The sequence below is a fragment of the Muntiacus reevesi genome, chromosome 3 (genome assembly GCF_963930625.1).
Source record: "Muntiacus reevesi chromosome 3, mMunRee1.1, whole genome shotgun sequence".
Classification (NCBI taxonomy): Eukaryota; Metazoa; Chordata; class Mammalia; order Artiodactyla; family Cervidae; genus Muntiacus; species Muntiacus reevesi.
The window spans coordinates 7,731,926-7,755,120 of NC_089251.1; the positions used below are offsets into that span (position 1 = coordinate 7,731,926).

The 23,195-nt window shown below is 53.4% G+C and overlaps 1 protein-coding gene across 6 annotated transcripts; it reads left to right on the top strand.

Moving 5' to 3' along the window:
* Nucleotides 1-5,407: 5,407 nt before the first annotated feature.
* CIZ1 (CDKN1A interacting zinc finger protein 1) lies at nt 5,408-23,079 on the top strand. 6 transcript variants are annotated; one of them, XM_065928362.1, is made up of 17 exons: nt 5,408-5,511; nt 6,219-6,351; nt 6,580-6,695; nt 8,181-8,252; nt 10,297-10,526; nt 12,764-12,857; nt 13,041-13,173; nt 13,667-14,271; nt 14,530-14,651; nt 15,503-15,700; nt 16,424-16,548; nt 19,025-19,112; nt 19,608-19,721; nt 19,919-20,068; nt 22,038-22,107; nt 22,302-22,423; nt 22,736-23,079. In XM_065928362.1, exons 2-17 carry the CDS (start codon nt 6,224-6,226, stop codon nt 22,949-22,951), a joined length of 2,583 nt encoding a protein of 860 aa, XP_065784434.1. In that variant the 5' UTR covers nt 5,408-5,511; nt 6,219-6,223; the 3' UTR covers nt 22,952-23,079. The 6 variants fall into 6 exon arrangements, with proteins under 6 accessions (XP_065784434.1, XP_065784435.1, XP_065784433.1 ...); XM_065928363.1 differs by having other exon boundaries at nt 5,416-5,537; XM_065928361.1 differs by having other exon boundaries at nt 5,458-5,659.
* The last annotated feature ends 116 nt before the right edge of the window (nt 23,080-23,195 follow it).

Consider the following 23,195-nt stretch of genomic DNA (forward strand, 5'->3'; position numbering starts at 1 on the left):
CTGTTCTGGCAGATCAGCAGCAGGAACACTCATTGGGCATTTCTCCCTGGGCCAGATTACTGTGCTGAGTCAACCCTCAGGAGTGGGGACGAGTGCCTGTTAGTTCTCCTTGACAGATGAAGCAACTGAGGTGCAAAGAGGGATGTGGCTGAGGGCACAAAGTCAGAAAATGATGGCATGAATATGTGAATGGAGCTTGGTGAGACTCCAGGCTTCCGTGTTTATATCCTATACTGCACCAGCTATTGTAATCTGCATACTTTTAATGCACATGAAATAAAACGCTATCCCCTTCTGATAGGGTTTTTCTTGGGCATACAGCAGGTGCTCAATAAATGCTGATTGTGTTGAACTGCACAATGGCTTTATTATGCAGCACTTGAGCCAAGCCATTATATTTAGTCATGAAGTCTGCTCTGAGTCTGGCCCTGTGGATTCATTCATTCTTCTGCAATTTTTTTTAATGTTTACTTATGTGTTTGGCTGTGCCAGGTCTCAGTTGTGGCACATGGGGTCTTCAATCTCCGTTGCAGGTGTGATCTTTTTTGTTTTAGTTGCTACATTTCAGGATCTTTAGTTGTGGCATGTGGGGTCTAGTTCCCTGACCAGGGATCAAGCCTGGGCTCCTGAATTGGGAGCTTGGAGTCTTAGCCACTGACCATCAAGGAAGTCCCTCTTCAACAGGTATTGGATCAGGTACTTCATGCCAGACCTCAAGCAAGACATAAGGGGATGAAGAGGTTAACAAGATGCAGGAGTTGAACTCTCCTAGAATACGGATCACAGGGGAGAGAAAGACAAGAAAGTAGTCCAGGTGGATGAAGAAGCCGAGACACATAGCCATGTTGGGCAAGGTCACTGCTGAAGCCAGCCGGGCCAGGCTGGGGGCCCACATAGTGCCCTTCTCTGTGTGACTGGGGGCTGGGCACCAAGATTTCCCAGGGGCTTTGGGGCACCAGTGGTCTAGGCATCTGTGCTTGCATTGCCCCACCTTACAATGAGGAGCTCTCCATAAGCCTGGAACAAGGCAGATACTCTTGTGTACTGAGGATCAAGGGCACAGTTCTGTTGCTAGACTGCCCAGTGTTCAAATCCCACCCCAACCACTGTCTAACCCAGTGACCTTGGACAAGTCATTTCACCTACCTGGCCCTCAGTTTCTGCATCTGCAAAAAGGGGATAAGACTATTAACTACCTCATAGGATTATATGAGGAGGATTCAATGATGTAATAATTCAGAGAAAATATGAGAACAGTGCCTGAAACAGTGAATAATTAGAGCCACGATTAGTGTGATTATAACCATCATTATCACAGTACTGTCTGAAGAAACTTCAACCTCATGAAGGTAGCAAAGGATGTCACCTCTCTTTTTTAAAATTTATTTTATTCATTTAGCAGTGCCAGGCCTTAGTTGTGGTATGAGAGATCTTTAGTTGCAGCATATGAACTTTGAGTTGCAGCATGTGGGATCTAGTTTCCCGAAAAGGGATTGAACCTGGACCTCCTGCACTGGGAATGCGGAGTCTTAGCCACTCGGCCAGCAGGGAAGTTCTGGGCTGTCACCTCTTGGTGGGAATGTTAAAGGATTGTAGACACACCACGATTTGTCCAGGAGAGAAAGAGCTAGGTCTGGAGGCATGAATTGGGGGCCAACTCTATCCCTGGATGGCTCAGCTTGTGAGAATCTCAGGCCCCAGTGAGCCCTAGATTGTCCAGTTATTCCCCATGTGGACAGAGAGCTTTGAGGGTGCACCTGACAATCAAGAAAGGCCTCTAGGGCTTCTCTGGTGGCTCAGTGGTAAAGAATCAGCCTGCCAGTGCAGGAGACATGGGTTCGATCCTGGAAGATCCCACATGCTGCAGAGCAACTAAGCCAGTGCACTCAACTATTGAGCCTGTGCCCTAGAGCCCAGGAGCCACAACTCCTGAAGCCCACGAACCCTAGAATGTGTGTTCTACAGCAAGAGAAGTCACTGCAATGAGAAGCCCGAGTATCACAACTAGAGAGGAGCCCCCGCTTGCTGCAACTGCAGAAAAGCCTGCACAGAAACAAGGACTCAGAATAGCAAAAAATAAATAAATAAAAAATTTTAAAAGGAGTTAAAAAAAAAGAAAGGCCTCCTGAGGTGATGTTTGAATGGAGCGGCAAAGACTGGACAGGAATCAGCCTGGTGATGAGTGTGAGGAAAGGGGAGATTGTGAGGGAGATTTGGTTCCTCTGGGGACAGAAGGTCGCCACTGTGGCTGAAGCTGGTAAGTAGGGGGTGGGGGCTGGGAGAGCCTGTTACACACTCAGTCCTGTCCGGCAGAGATGGCCACACTCAGATCCCACATAGGCGGGGTCCTGCCCCACGTCACTCTGAAGGGTAGGAGCAGCAACAAGGGCCTGCCCACCCTGCCACTCCTTACCTCTGCTCTCTGTTCCCCTCAGCTCACTTAGTAGCAGGTAAAGGCACAGGTGGATGACAGCTTCTTGCCTAGAGACTCCATGGACAGAGGAGCCTGGCAGGCTACAGTCCATGAGGTCACAAGAGTCAGACATGACTTAGCAACACCACCACCACCATAATAATCACACTATATGATATCATAATGAGAAGAGACAGATTCCTGGAGCAAATAGGTCTGGACATGGTGTCACCTGAGTATAAGTCTATTTCATGATGAAGGAGCATCTCAACGTGGAGGCAAGAATGAGGCCTCCAGGTGATGCTACATCCTCAGACCTCATTTGGGATGCAGAGATGAGGCCTCTCTTCTCCCTCTGAATATACTTCACTGGGGGGCTTTGCTTGCAAGGGATTGATTTAAAGGAATTAACACGAGGGACTCCCCTGGCAGTACAGTGATTAAGAATCGGTGTTTCCACTAGAGCGGGTCTGGGAACTTAGATCCCACATGCCCTGATGTTCAGTGAAAAAAGAAAAAAAAAGCAATTAACATGAGTCTAGCCCCAAACAATGTCCTCAGAGCATTCTCTGATCTCCAGGGAGGCAGCACAAGGTCACATACATTCCAAAAAATGTCCACATTCTCCTCATGAAAAAGTCATCCAAACAGATCATAGCAAATTATTTTTTTAAAAGGAAAGTGAATCTTCGCCCCCATGAACCCACTATACACATTTATTCTTTCCAAAAACCGGGATCATAATGTGCATGCAGTTTTGTAACCTGCTGAGTTCATGTCATACCATATGTGTTTAAATATCTTTTGAAGACATAATTTCTGAAGGCTATGTGCTATTCCTTAAGAGGCAGACACTATGATTTATTTAGCTATTCTCCAGAGTTGATTATTTCCTGGAGCACTATTATAGATGTTTCTACGCACCTGCTGGTTTTTAAAAAGACTTGTTTCTGATTATTTTCTTGGGCTAGATTCCTACAAGTGGGGTTACCAGGTCAAGGGGCAGAACACGTTCAAGAGTCTTGATAGATAATTTGCAGATTACTTTCCAGAAAGATGAACCAACACAAGAAGCCAGTGCTGGCATCCCTATTTTCACCAACATGAACATTAGTTTCAGGTTTATATATATATTTTTCAACTGTGGTGTTGGAGAAGGCCCCTGAGAGTCCCTTGGATGGCAAGGAGATCCAAACAGCCCATCCTAAAGGAAATCAGCCCTAAATATTCATTGGAAGGACTGATGCTGAAGCTGAAACTCCAATCCTTTGGCTACCTGATGTGAAGAACTGACTCATTTGAAAAGACCCTGATGCTGGGAAAGATTGAAGGCAGGAGGAGAAGGGGACGACAGAGGATGAGGTGGTTGGATGGCATCACCGACTCACTGGACACGAGTCTGAGTAAATTCTGGGGATTGGTGATGGACAGGGAGGCCTGGCCATGCTGCAGTCCATGGAGTCCCAAAGAGTCAGACAGGACTGAGCGACTGAACTGAACTATATATATTTTTAATTTTGGCAATTTGCTAAGCTCGCCCTGTGCGAGATGCCAGTGCGAAACATTATGTAATAACACACACACACACACACACACACACACACACACACACACACACACACACACACACACACACACACACACACACACACACACACACACACACCCGGGAGGGGGCACTCATTTTACAGAGGAAGAAACAGGTTTAGAGAGGACTCCCGGGTCTGCCAGGGTCGCTTAGCCAGGAGGCAGAGGAGCCCCAATTCAATGCTGGCTAGCGAGGACTCCCGGGTCTGCCAGGGTCGCTTAGCCAGGAGGCAGAGGAGCCCCAGTTCAATGCTGGCTAGCGCCGAGATCTGCTTGGTTGGAAAAACGGGGGATCTCGATCCGTGTCCGAATCTGGGCAGAAGTGATGCCGACACACACTTCGCTGTTGCTTCCTGCCCTTCAGGTATAAAAAAACCAGGCTCTGCTTCAAAGCCCGCAGCGCCCAGCCGCCCTTCCACCCGTAGGCGGGACATCCCCTTAGTCCCACCCACGTCCAGCCCAGTTGGCGCCTAAATCCAGGCCGAGTTTAGGCACCTGTGCGGCCGCCCCAGGGGCTGTAGTAGCGTGGGTCCGTAGCTTTAGGGCAGCGCTGGCCACGTGATTACGATGACTGGTTGACCCTCGGGTCTCGGCTGGGCGGACCTCGGGCCCTTGCGCCACCGCGTGAGCTGCGCGGCACACAGTCGGCGCCGGATACAAAGCGAGCGCGTTGCCCTGGGCTGTTACAGCCGTGGTCGGCTTTGCGTTACGGAAAAGGGAAAAGGGATCGCTCCCGAGTAACCGCACACTGTAACCCAGTGTGGGGACCGAGGAGCGAGGCACCGGGACACCGGACAGAGGCAAAATTAAAGGGTCCTTGAGAGCAGGACGATGAGCGCCGTTTTTAAAATCTTTGAACTCTGCCCTCCTCCCTGGCTCCGCCGCCAAACCCGAGAAAATGCGAAAAAAGACTTTCAAACCGAGCCCCCACCCCCAGCCCTCCCCGGCCCCACCACCTCTTCTAGGGCAAATTCTTGTGCCGGGGGCGTCCACTCGCTGGGTCTCGGCCCCCGAATGTACAGCGGGCGGCTCCTCACCCCCTCCCACCCCCAGCCCCACGCGGGGCCCCTGGGATCGCGGGACAGTGGGGTCCTCGGGGAAGTCGGTTGGGGACGGTCCTCCTCAAAGCCCCCGGCCAAGTCCCTGCCAGACGACAGACCCCCTTCTGGGAGACTGACGGACCTGGGGCTCAGAGCCGCCCCTTCCTGATGCGGAGGATGCGGAGCGGAAGGTCTGCTAGGTGCCCGGAGCCCGCTCGCAGCCGGGAACCACTCCCGCCGCCGGCCGCGTTGCCGGGTGAGCAGTCTCACCCCCACCCCCACCCCCACCCCCACCCTCACCCCGCATCGCCGTCCCCGCAGCGTGACCTGGACCTCCCGTCCTCCAGGGGGCGCTGCCCGGGCCCGGCCCGCAGACCGACCTTCCGAGTGGACAGGCCCGGGCGGAGCCGTGGGGAGACGGGGACCCACGAAGCCGCGAGCCGGAGCGGCCCGGCCCACCCCGCCCCGCCGGTGAGGGCTACGAGACGGCGGAGCGGGTGAGGGGAGGTGGCAGTGAGGTTACCCGGGCGGGGACGAAGTGCGCGGGTCGGGCACGGCTCGGGGGGACGCCCGAGGACCCGGGGGCCACTCGGATGGAGACTGCGGGCTTCGTGGGCAGGTGGGGACACCGCATTTGGATGTGATGCTGGATCTGTCCGTAGAGAAAGAGGCTGGTGAAATGGGGGGGGGGTTAGAGTGGAAGGAAGCCTTCCTCCTACTTTGTTCGCGGAAGACAGTCAAAGGTTGCAGCGGGGTGGGGGTGGGGGTGAGGTTATTGACAAAACGCGCGCACCCGGGACGGGGTGGGAGCATCAGAGCGGTGTGAGTGGCCGGGGGCTTGGCTTGTTCGGCAGGTGATTGGCCTAAAGAAAGGCCGAAGGGCGCGGTGGGAGGTGTATCAGTGTCAGGCGCCGCTCCTGGAGGGACCGGAGCGGAGAGAGTGGAGAGACGGAGGGCGGGATTGGGCGTTTGGAGGAGGAACTGTTGGGAAGATTTGGAGGCAGTTGGCGGGAGGGTGGTTAAACCTCGAGGCTGGTGGGATTGGAGGGATATTGAAGGGACGGAGCGCACGCGTGGCGCGCTCTGGGCCGGACCGGGAGAGCAGCCGTGAAGCTCAGTCGGCAGCGCGCGAGAGCCACCCCGGGATCCCTCCGGCCTGACTCCCTCCCTTCTCGCAGCCACCATGTTCAACCAGCAGCAGCAGTTCCAGCAGCTCCAGCAGCAGCAGCTTCAACAGCAGCAGTTGCTGCAGCTCCAGCAGCTGCTCCAGCAGTCCCCACCGCAGGCCCCACTGCCCATGACCGTCAGCAGGTGAGCTCCCCACTGGAGGGCAGGGTGACTCTGGCCCGTGCCTTGGAGTCGCCTCCTTCCAGTCCTTTCGCCCAGGGGCAGTCCTGTCTGAGCCCTGGACATCATCAGTTCCCACCCCAAGGGGATCCTCTGCAGTAGAGAGGGGAAGAGAAGGGAGGGGAGTGGGGTCAGAGAAGCGGGAGGGTCTGCCTCTCCCCATAACCCTTTGACCCTGCTCTCAACACACAGGGGGCTCCCCCCGCAGCAGCCACAGCAGCAGCTCCTGACTCTCCAGGGGACCAGCCCCACCTCCCTCCTCAACGGCTCAGCGCTGCAAAGAGCTTTGCTTCTGCAACAGTTACAAGGTATGGCTGCGGCTGCACCGAGTCTCATCCAAGCCACACAGCGACGCTGAGAGGGAGCTACTGTCAATATCCCAGTTTATAGATGAGGACACTGAGGCTCGGGGAGGTGGAAGTCCCTAGGTTGCTCAGCTGAATGCAGGTCTGTCTGATCACAGAGGTGGGCCCTTGGCTGTGATGCTAGCTCTGTGGGCACTTCAGCAGATATTTTGCTGACATTGAGAGATTCGATGATACGATGGATGGAAAGATCTCTTTTGACCACCCTCCTTTGCATCCTGTTTGACAGATGAGGACACTGAGGTCCAGAGAAGGGAAGTCATTTGCCCTGGGTCACACAGCATCACCAGTGGCTGAGCTAGATGGAGGCCTGGGCCTCCTGACCCCTGGATCTCTGAGTGGGTGTCTCTAGTCCTCTGCATTAAGCCTGTGCCCTCACCTGGGTTTCTCCACATGGAGAGCAGTCTTTCAGCTTTTCTTTCCATGATGCTGCTCCCAATACTTCAGCCACTCTGGGAGGAGGCAGGGGTCTAGAGACATGGAGCCAGCTCTTCTTCAGACCTAGCCCCTCCCACAGGGTAGCTGTGATAAGCTGACTGGTCCTTCAGGGCTGAGCACTGTGCTGAGCCCCGTACAAATCCAGTTTCTTGACTCTGCTGACAACCCTAAGGGGAGATACACTCATGGCCCCATTTTACAGATGAAGAAACTGAGGCCTAGGTGTTCATTAGAGGTCTTACTATAGAGCTTTGTTCTGAGACCCCAGGCTATCCTGACTCCCAGCAGGATATGCAGCCAGGTCAGAAGATGTGATGTTGTCACTCTTTAGCCCTCGCATGGCCACATGGGTGTGGACGATCCTCAGAGCCGGCTTATAAATTATAGAGGGATGGATAGAGGGATAAGACCACATACAGGAACCCACAATGTTTACATACTTTTTTTCACTCTTTTCTTTCTCATTTTAAAAGTCATGCTCTTCAAAGAAGAGCGAAAGAAATATTTTAAAAAGAGGACAAGAAAATCCAAATCATATGTAGACTCACTTCTAGAGAAAAAGAACACCCATTAAAGTGTTGGTATATTTCCTCCCATTTTTTCTTTTTTTAGGCACAGACTTGGGGATTTATATATGATTGTGATTACTGATATATATGAAAGGCTGTATTTTGTTTCTTTTGCACTGAGCAGAATGGCATGTTCATTTACCATATGATTTGACAGTCTCGATAAAAATTATTTTCAACAGCTGTTTAATATTCCCCTGGAGGTGTGCGCCCTTATGTCCTTAAACTTTCTCAGCTGTTTCCTTCTATCTTTTTTCTTTTTTTTCCTTTTCTTTCTCCTTTTTGCTGCTTTAAATAATGGGATGAATATCGTGTTTGAGAATATTTTCTTAGAATGGATTCCCCAAAGTAGAATGACTGGGTCAGGGAGGATGGGTGTTTTATGGTTCTTGATCAGTATTGCCAAATTGCTTTCCCAAAGGACTGGACCAGTTTGCAATGCCACCAGCCACGTATGACAGTGCCGGTCTGACCATGCCCACGGCAACACTGGGTATTATGCTCTTTTCTAATATATATGTATATATACATCTAGTCTAATTTGCTTGGCAAAAAGGCTATATCACTAATGCTTTAGTTTACATTTCTTGGAGTGCTTTTAGTTTACATTTCTTAGTGTGCTTGAACATTTTATATGTGTCTGCTGAATGTTCGTAATTCATTTTGTGACTTGTCCATGTCCTTTGTCCATTTCTCTTTTAGAGTGTGCCATCTTTTATCTCACTGTTTAAGAGCTGGCTGGCGTTCTCTCTGCACATATGTGTATATGTATTTAAGTTAATGTTCACAAAATGCTTAGTAAATACCAGGCACACTTCTATATTTCAGTGAATCCTCATAAAACATTGTGAGTCAGGCACTATTACTATTCCCGTTTTACAGATGAGGGAACTGAGGCTGAGACAGGGAAACTTATTTGCCCAGGGTCACAGAACTTGTACTGTAGAGCCTGCATTTGAACCATTTCTCCCAGCACATCTGACCCATACATGCCTGTAACCCCTGTGTTTCCCATCCCAGCACTGGGGTAAGGATTTAAACTGTCCTTTATTGGATCAGATACTTCCCCAGTGCTCTGAGTCAGATGAAGTGCCTGCCCTTAAGGAGTTCCCAGGGTGGTTAAGTGGTGGACAATGGAAAGTGGACAAGGAATTGTGCAGCTGGCCTGGAAACAGGGAAGCTGGGTTTCTGGGGACAGAGAGAGGGTCTGAGAAGCCCTCTCAAAGGAGAATCACCTAAAGGGAGGAATGAAGGATGACTGGAATATGCAGATGCAGAACAGTCCAAGCAGAAGGAAGAGCATGTGCAAAGGCCCAGAGGCAGGCAGACCCAGGCTTGTTTGAGGCAGACCCATGCATGGGAGCATGTGGCTGGAATACAGTGTGTGTGAGTGTGTGTGAGAGAGAGAGAGAACTGCAAGAGAGGGAGTCGAGGGGGCCAGGGCTGGACCTTGCAGAGTGAGGAATGGGCTTCCTGAGCATCAGGAAGCTATGGAAGGGTTCAGCAGGGGGAGGGGAAAAGTCAAAATGTGGTTTTTAGAAGGATCGCAGTACAGAGACTGGCTGAAATTCACACGTGGGATGAAGCGGCTTTGGAAGGAAGAGGGGCGATAGGAGTGGAGATCTGAAGGGGAGTCAGGCTAGACTGCAAAGAAGGGTAAGAGTCAGGGTTAAGAGAAATGGTGTTGGCTTACATGGGGGAGGGTAAAGAGAGAGGGGAGTCAAGAGGACCCCCAGAATCCTACCCGGGAACCAGCGAGTGGACAGCAGTGCCGCTCCCAGAGATCCTGGACAAGCCACTCCTTCACTTTGTGTCTGTTTTATCATCAGTAGAGAGGATAATAGTTACCCTGATGGTGGCTGGGTGGTGTGACTAAGGCTGTTTTTATAGCAAGTGCCCGGTCACCAAAAAACATTTCCTTTTTTTTTTTTTTTTTAGACATTTCCTTGTAAAAAAATATTTATTTGTGTATTTGGCAGCACCAAGTCTTAGTTGTGGCCTGTGGGATCTAGTTCCCTGACCAGGGATCGAACACAGGCCCCCTGCATTGGGAACGTTGAGTCTTAGCCCTTGGACTTCCAGGGAGGCCCTCTAGGAGACTTTTGATGACAGGTAGCTGGTGTTGGTAGGAGAGTTATCTTGTTATTCCAGGGACCAATCATCTTGCTGGTTCTCCCTTTGGGTCCTGTGCTGAATCTTTTATATACCTGAAAGTGTACCCTAAAGCACGTCTAAGGGTGAGCGGAGTTTCTGGGGGTGCCCAAGCCACTGAGTAGGGAGGCATTTGAGGAGGGAAAAGGGCCCCTCCCTCACAAGCTGGAGCAGAAAACCAGCCCGAAAGCCCCCTCCCACCAGTGCTTCAGGTGGGACTGGGCCTTTGGCTCTAATCTCTTCCCCTCTGGCTGCTCTTGGGTGGGAAGGATCCCCTTTGAAATTATCCATGATCCCCAAGCATCATGGGGGCACTGACCCCTGACCCTAACCTTTACCACCCGACCACAGTTGTAATCCCCCTTCTGCCCTCTTTTCACCCACAGGTAACCTCCGTGGCTACAACCTGGCAACCCCCAACCTGACACCCCCCAGCCTCACACCCCCACAGCTGGCCACCCCAAATCTCCAGCAATTCTTTCCTCAGGCCACTCGGCAGTCCCTGCTGGGCCCTCCTCCCGTCGGGGTCCCCATCAACCCTTCCCAGCTCAACCTTTCAGGGCGAACCCCTCAGAAACAGGCCCGGACCTCCTCCTCTATGACCCCCAATCGCAAGGTGAGTGGTGTCTGGGTGCAGAGCAGGTGTGGTTGGGAGAGGACATATCTGGGGACCCACCAGCAGTACCCCCTCCAGCTCACATTGGCCTTGGGGCTGATCATCGCCCTCTCTGTCCCTCAATTTCCTTATCAATGAAATGATAGGGGGGGAGAGTTAGACTTGTCTAGTGTTTCTAAAGCTTTAAATATTTCTGAACCCCAAAGTGATTTTTGCTATATCTGAACACCACTCGAACTATTTATTCTCTTTTTATTTACAATTTCTATTATTTACTAATACTGTTCACTAACATTTCTCTCTTTTTGAAAAGACTGAGGTGTAATTGACATATAACACTGTATTCATTGTAGGTATATTTTACCAACTTTCTTTAAATCAGCACTGCCCGGTGGAAATTAAGTGTGAGCCACATATGTAATTTAAAATTTTCTGGTAATCACAGTAACAAAGTAAAAAGAAATAGGTAAAATTAATTTTACTAACATATTGTATTTAACCTATTGTATTAAAAGTTATCATTTCAACATGTAATCAATATAAAAAATGAACAAGGTATTTTATATTCTTTTGAGAGTTTTTTTTAAAAAATACTAATTCATTAAAATTGGTATATATTTTATGCTTACATCTCGACTCAGCTTGCCACAATTCCAGTGCTCGAAAGTCAGGCATATGTACCTACTAGCTACTGTTTGGGGTAGTATAGCTTTAAATGAACACTGCTTTTCTGTTACATTAAATTAAAAAAGAAATAATCACTATCTGAAATTAAAAAAAAAAAAGCAACACAGTAACAGTAACTCTGAATTAATCCCCAAGCATAGAAATAAAAGTGATTGGGATAAAACAATGTTGTAAAATCCTAAACTCTACCCTGTTGCCAGCTCACGTTTCTGAGCCTTTAATGAGCGCTCCCTGATTTGAGCAGGAAGAACCAGAGAGGTTTTCAAAGGAAATAATATGCTTCCTATGTCTCTCCTGTCCCCGGATGTCCAGACACCTCCTCACACACACCACACTCCTGAGAGCACCCCAATTGGGAGAGGGGGCAGCATCCACCTTTTCTGGCTCTGACACCACCCACATCCAGAGGTGAGGCATTTCCCTCCAGAGAGGGGTCACAGCCTCTGACCTTCCAGTTGGGCTTGTCCTAACATGGTCCTGTCAACTGTTTCCCTCCTTGCTCCCATTTTACATATGGGAAGACTGAGGCTCAGAGAGAAGGGTGGAGATTGTCCTGGGCTGCACAGCTGTCCAGGCAGACCCAGAGTCCGGCCCTCCTGACTCTCAGACCAGGGCCTGTGTCATGCAGGGTGAGAGCTGGGTAGTTTGCGAAGGGCGTGGAGCGCTGATGTGGTGCATGTTTCCACTCACCGCTGGTCCCTTGGGCTTAGAAGGAGGGAGGGAAGCGGCAGGTGGACCCCTGGGGCTCCCTGGGGTACCCTGGAGCCATCTGGACCTGTGTTCACTTAGAGGATGTCTGTTAATGCCAGGCAGAGGACTCTCTGGGGCAGAGAAGGCATCTGGCCCGGCTCTCCCGGAGATCCTGGGCTGGGGAGGAGGGTGGTAGTGATGATGAGACCTTAATATATATAATTCTCCAGTTGATGAATGATGGCCATGGGAAATGCTGCAAAAAGGAAGTCCAAGGCCCCGGGGAACCTGTACTATGGGTTCGGAGGGCTTCCTGCAAGAAACGCCTCTGAGGCTCTGGGAGAAGACCCAGGACTTTGGGGAGCCAGAGAGGCCAGCGTGGACACAGAGAGGAGAGGGAGCGTGAGAGCTGAGGCTGGGAGGGACAGGCCTGAGGTAGGGGCCAGATTGTGTAGGGGCGTGGGGAGGGGAGTTAGTTTCAGGCTTGGGGGTAAGGAAGGAATAGTCCAGGGCTAGGGGAAGTCATGAGAGGGTCTCAGCCTGAAAGAGACAAGAGACATGATCAGGTCTGCATTTGAGAAGGGTCCCTCTGGCTGCTTCTTGAAGAGGGTAAGGAATCAGGGAGCAGCACCATGGACCCGGAGAAAGTATTGCATCACCCAAACCTGCATTTACTTAACAGGCTGGCAGCTAGATGGAACCCCTGGACGTGATTCCCAGGGTGTTTAGGGTCTTCCCTTCGCAGCTCTGGGGCAGGCTCCTTCATCCCCTGGAGCCTACCTGTTGAAGCTGCTCTTGGGCAAGGACATATTTACTGGGGTGGGTGGCAGATATCAGAAATGGTTTCTGAAAGGAAGTAGGATTCTTCTTCTCAGACGATGCCTGTGGAGGACAAGTCAGACCCCCCAGAGGGGTCTGAAGAAGCCGCAGAGCCCCGAACAGACACACCTGAAGGTGAGGGAGAGAGGGAAGCTGCTGGCCCTTCGGAGGGACAAGGGTTGGGGGGAGGTGGGTGCGGGGGGCAGTCATGGAGGCAGATCTGGGAGGCAGGGTTCTTGCAGGGGGCGGGGGGAGTTGTGAGCCCAGGCCCCTCCGCCTGGAACTGGGAGCTCATACGTGCTCCACCTGGCATGGCAGTCTCTCACCTGCCCTCCATCCCAGACCAAGAACCTCCCCAGTGCCCAGATGACATCACTAAGGAGAAACGCACTCCAGCACTTGAGCCTGAGTCTTGTGAAGCCTCTGAGCCACCAGCTAAAAAGTCAAAGAGGTAACTGAGGCTGAAAACCTGCCTGTACCCAGGTGTTCTATACCCTCATTCCTGCAAAGGCAAAGGGTAGGGGGAGGTGGGGTGAGATCCTTCAAGGGAACAAGGCAAGGACCTTGGTTTCTGGCGTGGGGGGAGGTCAAACCTAATTTTGCATCTTACCTGGGAAGGCCCTTGGCCAAATGGACTCTGGCTTCACAGTGAGGTGAGGGGGCCAGTGTGGAGGGGTAAAAATGTGCGCCTGGAACCTCAGAGTGTGGCCAGAGGGTAGGCAGCAGCAGGCTTCCAGGGCCTTGAATACATACTAGTAGGTTGTGGGAGGTGGGAGCAAGGGATCAGTTTGCTTAGGGGAAGCTGGGGCCCAGAGAGCCGTAGGGGCTGCCCAGACCCCAGCTTGTCCATGGCAGAGCCAGGACTGGAGCCTAGGTCAGGGCCTTTGTTGGGAGCCCATGGGGCCAGTTGGCAGACATGAATGTGATCTTCTGACCCTTCCCAGCTCAGAGGAGCCCGCAGAGAAGGGGCCCCCAGGGCAGCTGCAGGCAGAGGTCCAGCTGCAAACCCGGATGATGGCACCCAAGCAGACACAGACACCCGAGCTGCTGCCTGAGCCCCTGGAAGCCCAAGTGCAGCCACGATTTCAGCCCCGGGTCCTGCAGATCGCAGCCCAGGTGCAGCCACAGACCCAGCCGCAGACGCTCCCCGTAAATGTCCAGGTGCAGCCAAAGCTGCAGAAGCAGGCACAAACGCAGACCTCTCCAGAGCACTTAGCACTGCAGCAGGTGCAGCGGCAGCCGCAGGAGGAGGCAGAGCCACGGAGACAGGCACAGCCGCAGCCCCCCAGGCACGTGCAGCCACTGCTACAGAAGCAGGCACAGACGCAGACATACCAGCAGGTCCAGACGGAAGCACAGCCGAGGCTCCAGCCACCAGAGCAGCCACCCAAGCAACCCCTGGTGCGGTTACCGGTGCAGCCCCCGGAACCGACCCAGGGACGGCCTCAGACTCAGCCACAGGCGTCGGTGCCAGCGTCGGAGAAAGCCCCAGTTCTGGTTTCCTCCACAGCGCCAGAAACTTTGCCTGACACAGTAGAAGCTGGAGCAGGTAAGTGAGCACTGACTCCCAGCTGGCCCGGTGATGGGACTTGCTCTGCTGGGACCCTGCTCCTCCCCCAGCCCTGTCCAGCCCTGACTGGGTGCTGCCTGGGACCGAGGACTGGGCCTGGATCCAGGGTTCCGGTCCATGTGCACTGGAGGCTTCAAGGTCCTGGCTATGCGCGGAGAAAGTGACTCTCAGGCCTGCATCCCTCAGGGCCCAAGTGGGAGATGAGCCCTGGGAAATGGAGCACATCTGTCGTTTCAGGCCCAGAGGAGGCCCCGCCAGAGCCAGTGGGCACCCAGGTCAGCGTGGAGGAGAGCCAGGAGGAGTTGACCGGTGGCCTGGATGTGGCAGAATGTGAAAAAAGAGCGAGAGAGATGCTGGGGGTGGGTCGAGATGCTGATGAGGACCACACGGTGTGCCCAGTGGTGGGAGGGCCTCCTTCTGCCCCTGCCATGGCCCCCCTACCCGGGACCCCCTTGTGTTTCCCCTCCTGTGAGATGTGACGGCAGCCCTCCTCCTGGGTTTGCAGGCAGGCCAGATTGGGTTTGACAGCATTCATCAGCTCTCATGTGGGCCTTTACGTGCCTTTGCTCTGACAATCTGGAGGCACTTTTGGTGATAAGGGTCCATTCCAGCTTGCTCACCCCAAAACTAGAGCTCTCAGAGCCCCCCCATGGCTTACATGCTCCAGCGGAGAGAGTGTGGTGTGGAAGCCTGCATCTGGGGCCTGGGGCCCAGTCTTGCCTTCCGCTCTGTGTGCTAAGTTGCTTCAGTCCTATCCAACTCTTTGCGACCCTATGGACTGTAGCCCACCAGGCTCTTCTGTCCATGGGATTCTCCAGACAAGAATGCTGGAGTGGGTAGCCATGTCTTCCTCCAGGGGATCTTCTCGATGCAGGGACTGAACCTGCGTCTCTTATGTCTCCTGCATTGGCAAGCGGGTTCTTTATCCCTGGCGCCACCTGGGGAGCCTTATGGTATAACTGTGGCCAAGCCCCCTTCCCTTCTTTGCATCTGTCACAGAAGGCAGTGGGAACTGAGGGGGACCTGGGTTTTTGAATACTGACTGCAGTGCTGCCTGGCTGAGCAAGCCTGGGTGATCACCTAATGGCTCAGAGCCTCAGTTTTCCCGCCTGTAAAATGGGCTGTCAGGAGTGCTCCTAGAAGTTCAGCACAGGGCTGACCCACCATAAGTGCTCAGCTGATGGTAGCTCTGTTCATGCTCCCCGTGCAGGTGTGGGGGGCCGGGGGCTCCCTGAAGGTCACCATCCTGCAGAGCAGCGACAGCCGGGCCTTTAGCACTGTACCCCTCACACCTGCGCCCCGGGCTGGCGACTCTACCTCTGCCACCCCTGCAGCAGCCAGCACACCCTCTAAGCAGGCCCTTCAGTTCTTCTGCTACATCTGCAAGGCCAGCTGCAGTAGCCAGCAGGTACGCTCTGGTGGGTGGAGGGTTTGGGGTCTGTATGTGATACCCAGCCTGCCTTTCCCAGGGCTGCCTCTGTGTTCACTTGGGCCCCCAAGCCCCACCTCCGGCAGCTGTACCTTTGCTCACAAAACATCTCTGGACCAGCCAAGGGGGCAGAATTTCAGAGTCGGGTGGACCTGGTGCAAATAGCCCTGACCGGCTATGTGGGTTTTGGAAGGTGAATTCCACCTTCCAAACTGAGGCATTGGTGCCTCAGTTTGTGCATGCATCAGAAAAAACGTTTAGAACCCACCTCTAGAAAAAGAAAAACTACCTCCCAGAGAGGTTCTGGGGATTCAACAACTTGACATTGAAATCTCGAGTCCCTGGGCTGGCCCAGAGAGAGTGCAGCCTTAATAGCAGCATCACACTGGTATGATTACTGTCACTATTGTTAGCGCCACCCCTCTGTGCCTGGCCTGAGCAGAGCCACGGGGACCTGGAATTTGATCAGACTGCTCCTCACCTCCGAGGTGCTCATGGTCTCCAGCAGGAGCAGAGGCTCTGGCTGGCGTGTGCTCACTCTGGGCCTCAGTTTACCATCCTTCTCTTGCCCATACAGGGTCATAAGAGAAAGGTCCTCCCAGAGGCGGTGGAGTGACCAGGAAGCCCAGGTTGGAGCCTCCTCTAGCCCCAGTGTTCAGGGGCTCACTGCTCACACCCCTTTCTCGCTCCCACCTGCTGTAGGAGTTCCAGGAGCACATGTCGGGAGCCCAGCACCAGCAGCGGCTCGGCGAGATCCAGCACATGAGCCAAGCCTACCTGCTTTCCCTGCTGCCTGTGCCCCGGGATGTCCTGGAGAGAGAGGATGAGTGAGTGGGGGGTCCCAAAGGCTCTGGATGGTGCAGGGGAGGTAGTCTCACAAGCCAGCCCAGGCGGAGGGGGCCCCTGATCTACCATCCACAAGGTCTTAAGGGATTATGATTGCCCTCTCCCAAATACTTCTTCACTAACTGTGTGGCCTTGGCCCTCAGTTTTCCTTATCTGTAAAATGGCCTGGCGAGGGATATACGGCAGGAACTCATGAACTAGACAGCCTCTCTGTTTTTAAAGAAAAATTTTATTTATTTATTTATTTTTATTTATTTTGTTGCTGCGTGCAGGCTTTCTCTAATTGCAGCAAGTGGGGCTACTCTCTAGTTGTGGAGTATAGGCTTCTCGTTGCGGTGGCTTCTCAAGCTGCAGAGCACAAATTTCCTAGAGCATGCCAGCTTCAGTAGTTGTGGCTCATGGGCTTGGTTGCCCCATGGCATGTGGGATCTTAGTTCCTGGATCAGAGATTGAATCTGTGTCCCCTGCATTGGCAGGCAGATTCTTAACCCCTGGGCCAGCAGGGAACCCCTAGGCCAGCCCTAGACGGTCTCTTAAGGCTCCATCCAGGCAGGAACAGTGTGACCCCCTATGTGGGAGGGAATTGGGTTGTGGCACAGACCCCCCGCTCCCCTGGCATATGTGCTGCCTCTAACCACCAGGCCTGATGGTCAGGCAGGACATGCTCATCTAATGGCCTGAGATTAGAACTTCCCTGGGTTTCCTCCTTTCTTGGTCATGGGGGCTTGGTCCATTAGAAACGTCAGCCCTCCAGAGTCTGGGACTGGCTCTTGGAATGCTCAGTGGGCAGCCACTGAGGCCTGCAGGAGCCGGGAGGCGTCAGCAGTGAGAGAAACAGGATGACATTGGCTCAGTCCACTCTAGGGGACTGAGCTGTCTCACCAAACAGCTGCCACTCAGCTCCAGATTTCCTGGTTTCTCAGAAGCATCTAGAAACCGATTTGTGTGTGATTCTCCCAGTTTCATAATGTTAACAGCTAGTTCAGAATTAAAACCAGAACAGCAGACCTGGTGGTCCAGTGGGTAAGATTTCACCTCCCAATGCAGAGGGTGTGGGTTCGATCTCTGGTTGGGGAACTAAGATCCTATGTGCCTTGTGGCCAAAAATCCAAAACATAGAACAGAAGAAGTAGTGTAACAAATTTAACCAAGACTTTAGAAATGATCCATATCCCCCCCCAAAAAAAGTATTAAAAAAATAAGAAATGAGTCCTGTGGAGGCCAAATCAGATCCTTTCCCTGGTCAGATAGGCTCTGAGTCAGTGGTCAGGGGCTCCGCCATGAGGATTTACAGAGAGTCACAGTTTGCAGCTCCCTGGGTGGGGTGAGGAGACAGGAAGGGCCCTTGGGTGGCCTCTGGTTGCATTCCCTGAGTGACAGGGAGCTCTCTTCAAAGGCTGCGTCTCTGTTAGCTGGTTCTCAGTTCGAGAGGAATTTCCCTGTGGCTTTGTAGGATGGCCTCCACCCTTAAGCCTCCCCTGGCTTGCTGACCTAGGAGTTACACTTGGGCCAAATTAGCATAAAGCCAGGAGAGAGGTGACTCACAGAGATGTTCCTTGCAGAGTTCATGCAGTGGTGAAAAAATTTACTTGGAAATGATATAAAATATCCCAAACTAGGGACTTAGATCCGTTCTTCCACTTGGTGGAAGAACTAATAATATATAGGGCAACGGCAGGGAATTGCTGACAATTGGAAACATATGCATGATGCAATGTCAGGACCAAACAGGATCCAAAATTGCATTTGCAGAATGAGTTTGACTATATAAAAATAGATCTTGCGACAGAATGCAGGGCTGTAGCCCAAGCTGTAAACAAGCTTCAGGTGGAGAAGATTCGCTACACTGCGTCCTGACACTGCTGGATCCTGACTCAGCCCCGCCCAGAATGCGGCAGTCCTTGTCTTTGGGCTGTCTGTCCTTCCCTCACAGTCAGGAGCTCTGGACCAATCCCCTGCCAAACCCCAGGGATGCTGGGGTGAGGTCCTGGCCTCCCAGAGCTCCCAGTCCAGTGAGGGCAGAGAGGGAATCAGATCCTCCCAATCCATTGTGGACAGTGCTATGGCAGTGGCACTTTGGGGGTCCCAGAGCGGGGCCTGACTTACTGGCATGGAGACAGGTCCTGGAATTGGGGAAGGGTTCAGACAAGCTCTGGGAAAGGCAGGGTGTCCAAACTGGAGGATAAAGAGGAGTTCTCAAGGCCAGGTATTTTCCGCTCTGTCACCTGTCCTGGTGGCCTCCTGGTGTCCCCAGTGCTTCTAAATCTCATCCCTCCCCCCAAGTTTTCTCTCTTATACTTAAGCATTCTTCTAGACGAACCCTAGAATCCGTTTGTTAAGTTTCCAAAAAAAAATGATTCTGTTGGACTCGCATTTCATTTATGGAGCATCCGGAAGAGCGGCTGTCTTTCCAGCAAGAATGCGGTGTCACACTGTACTTGTTTTGATTGTCATCAGGGAGCCTCCACCCAGGCGCTGGTGCAACACCTGCCAGCTCTACTACCTGGGGGACCTGATCCAGCACCGCAGGACGCAGGACCACAAGGTACCAGGGCCCCCCACTGCTGGCTGCAGAGGCACCCCATCTGTGGTCTCCAGGCCCAGGGCTGGGGAGGAGGGAGCCCAGGTTGGAAGGAGAAAGTAAATGTCAGTCTTTGTCCCTGCATGGCTGTAGCTCGTGATGAATCAGTCATGTTTCCTCTCTGGGCTTCAGGTTCCCCATCTGTCCAGTGAGGGCGAGGCACCATCTCACCCTGCATTCAGCCTCGGGGCTCATGGGGTCCTCTGGCACCTGCCCTCTCTGTCTTCTGACTGTCCTGTCTCTCTGTTACCATCCACCATCCCATCTTGTGTTTGCTTGTGTTCTGTGGAGCACAGTCTGCTGATTGCAGAGTGGCTTAACTCTAACCCTAACCCTGACACTGGAGATAGCACACCTGAGGCCTGCAGGTGGGAGGTGGCGTCTCGCTGGGCCCTGCCCAGTTGCACCTGGGGATGCTGCCCCCGCCACTGCCCACTGGGCCTGCCTTACATTCCTCAGCTCGCCAAACAATCCCTGCGCCCTTTCTGCACCATTTGCAACCGCTACTTCAAGACCCCCCGCAAGTTTGTGGAGCATGTGAAGTCCCAAGGCCATAAGGACAAAGCCAAGGAGGTAACCCCAGCTCCCTCAGAGGACAGGGGCCCAGAGCACTACGGAGACTTGGCCAAGGCCACACAGCAAATTGAGGTGTATTCCCGTCCAAATTCACAGCAGGGCCAGAGGGATTGGAGCTCTCTGGGGTGTGAGGTGGTTGGGTGTCACATTGTGGCTGCCCAGAGCTGACCTGAGCCCTTACCCACCCCGGGAAGCTGAAGACGCTGGAGAAGGATATAGCTGGCCAAGACGAGGACCACTTCATCACGGTGGACGCTGTGGGCTGCTTTGAGGGCGATGAAGAAGAGGAGGAGGATGACGAGGAGGAAGAAGAGATCGAGGTTGAGGAGGAATTCTGCAAGCAGGTGCTTGGGGAAAGGGGGTGTGGAAAGGAGGCTGGAGGCTGGACTCCCAGACCAGGAGAGACCTTCCCCCACCTCCCAGGGGCCAGGAGACACTGGGCTGGCATTTGCAAGCACAAAGACATGCCACAATCTAGTATTATTAGGAACTATCTTCAATATGACAACGTGTAAATATGCATCATGACGACGGTAGGGTGGCAGGTGAAATATGCAAGGTCTTGAAATTTTTTCTTGTGTTGTGGAAGAGAAAGGCATCCTAGGCCAAGAGAATAGCATCACAGAGACATGGAGAGGGGAGCTACGTGGTCCTTACAGGAAAGTCGGTGAAAGGTGATGATGGTAATGATGATGGTGGCGAAAGCAGTCAACTTTTTTTTTTAAAAAGTACTTATTATCAAGCTCTTTACAGAGAAAGCTTGCCAGATTGCCTGATTTTTAAAATAATTTTATTTATTTATTAATTTTTGCCTGTTCTGGGTCTGCATTCCCGCACAGGCTTTGTCTAGTTGTGGCGAGCGGGGGCTACTCTCTAGTTGGGTGCGCAGGCGTCTCATTGCAGTGGCCTCTCTTGTTGCAGATCACGGGCAACAAGAGTAGTTGTGGCTCACGGGCTTAGCTGCTCCTCAGCATGTGGGATCTTCCTGGACCAGGGATCAAAGCCATGTCTCCTGCATTGGCAGGTGGATTCTTTATCATTGAGCCACTAGGGAAGCTCTCAACACTTTTTTTTCCTTTTTCTGCCATGCCACATGGCTTGTGGGATCTCAGTTCCCTGACCAAGGATTGAACCTGAGCCATGGCAGTGAATGCCTGGAATTCCAACCACTAGGGTACCAGGGAACTCCCGCAGTCAACATTTGCTGAGCACTTACTGTATGCTAGGCATGTAACCAGGCATTTCCTGGCAGAGTCTCACCCATTTGGATGCGAGGAAGCGAGACTCCACAGCCTGTGCTTAGGATACATCAGCTCTGCTGTCTCCCATGAGTGAGGAGCTGGAGGAGCTTTTCAGTTTAACAGGTGTTTCTGGAGCACCTGTTCTGGGCCAGGCCCTGGTTCTGGATACCAGGAATACTGGGGCCCAAGGCCTGGCCCCTATCCTCATATGGCTTGCCAGTCACAGTCCAGGGCGGTGAGGGGGCAGTCAAAGAGGGCATGCACAGAGGGGCTGTGGATGGAGGGTTGCATGCGTGGCCTCCAGCCCTAAACAAATTGGGGGTGATGCCAGCTTTGCTGCTCAGAAGTCAATAGTGGCATGACCCTGGGCAAGCCCGTTGGTTTCTCTAAGCCTCTGTTTTCTCTGCCTAGAAGTAATAGTCCCAGCTCAGACTGTAAGGAAGGGCCACAGCCTTGGGGGTGGTCATCATTTTTAGAGGCACATTTGTTTGCCTGGTAAGTGGTCGAGGGCACTGCCAGGCATGGCCTTGTCCGGAAGGGGCTCATGTCGAGCAGGTGATCACTTGAACCCCCCCCCGCAAGACTGTGGTCTCTGCAGCCTCTGGGAGCTGGCGGAGGCTCATGGTAAAGGCTAACCAGGGCTTGGGGTTCACCAGGGTTCACTACCCTGCTCCTGCATCAACCAGCTGGGTGACCCTGGGCAAGTGAGTTAATGAGCCTGGGCCTTAGTTTCCTCACATGTGAGATGCGTGAACCATAGAAAGTTGTCACGAGGGTTCAGTGAAATGCCACGTGTGATGTGTTGGGCATGGATTATGGCCACTGTGGGAACAGGAGGGCTTCCCGGAGGAGGGGACGGACTGAGCCGCACCTGGAAAGTATAGATCGGGAAGGCCACTCTGGGGCACAGGACCAGCATGGGCAAAGGCTTAGAGGATGCCACCCGCAACCTCCTCCTGGAAATCCAGGGGCTGGCGTTGAAGAGCATGGGTGGGTTCCAGGCCCTGCCTGTGTTTAGGAGGAGACTAAGGGAAGCCAGAACCAACCGGGGCCCGCATTGGTGTGTTTCCAGATGAGATCCAGAGACATATCCTTAGAGGAGTGGAAAGGCTCGGAGACCTACAACCCCAACACCGCATACGGTAAGACCCCAGCCCTGACCCCACCTGCAGGAGCTATGGGCCTCTCGGGTCCCAGTCACAGCGTCCTGGCCAGGCAGCCTGTCCTGGTCTCTTTCCCCACCTGGAGGCTATTAGGGGAGGATAGGCCCATAGGTTGGGGGGGAGGCACCAGGCTGGCGTGGGGATGTGAGCGCTTAGACCCTACTGTCTCTCAGGGGTGGACTTCCTGGTGCCCGTGATGGGCTATGTCTGCCGCATCTGCCACAAGTTCTACCACAGCAACTCGGGAGCACAGCTCTCCCACTGCAAGTCCTTGGCCCACTTCGAGAACCTGCAGGTGAGTCCGGCCGGTGGCCGCCTCCTTCCCAGGCTTGGCCTCAGCCCCTGGGCACAGCCCCCAACGAGAGGCTCTACCCACAAAGGGAATCCGGGCCAGGTTGGGGCCAAGGTCTTTTTGCAGTTGTTCTGGAGCGGGTGGTGCTGAGGGCCGGAGGATTAGCACTAGCGGTCCGGCCCAGAGAGGCGAGCACGTCACACAGGGTCACACAGCCTGTCCGACAGCCTCGGTGGGGCCGGGGAAGCAGCCTGTGGCCACGGGCACACCAGGTGGGGAGGAAGCCCGGACCTCACCCGCACTCTCTGTGTCCAGAAGTACAAGAAGGCCAAGAAACTCAGCCCCACCACCAGGCCCGTGAGCCGCCGGTGTGCCATCAACGCCCGGAACGCCCTGACCGCTCTGTTCACCTCCGGCGGCCGTGCGCCCAGCCAGCCCAGCACCCAGGACACAGCCAAAACCCCCAGCAAGGTGACGTCCACACCCCCTCGGCCCCCACTGCGCCGGCGCTCCAGACGCCTCAGAACCTGATGGAGGGAGCACCCCACGCCCACCCCATCTCGGTCCCTATCGGCTATGCTTTTTAGGAGTCTGTGTGGAGACTTTGATATGGTTGGTATTTTTACTGAAAATCCAATAAAGGAAGGTAGTTTGGCCTGTATAGTCTCCACCAGCACTTCTGTCTGCACGGAAAGGGGAAGGGGGGCCCCCAGCCAGCTCTCAGCTGGCGCCCAGCCTCTGCAGATAGTGAGGAGGCAGAAGTGGAAAGCTGAAG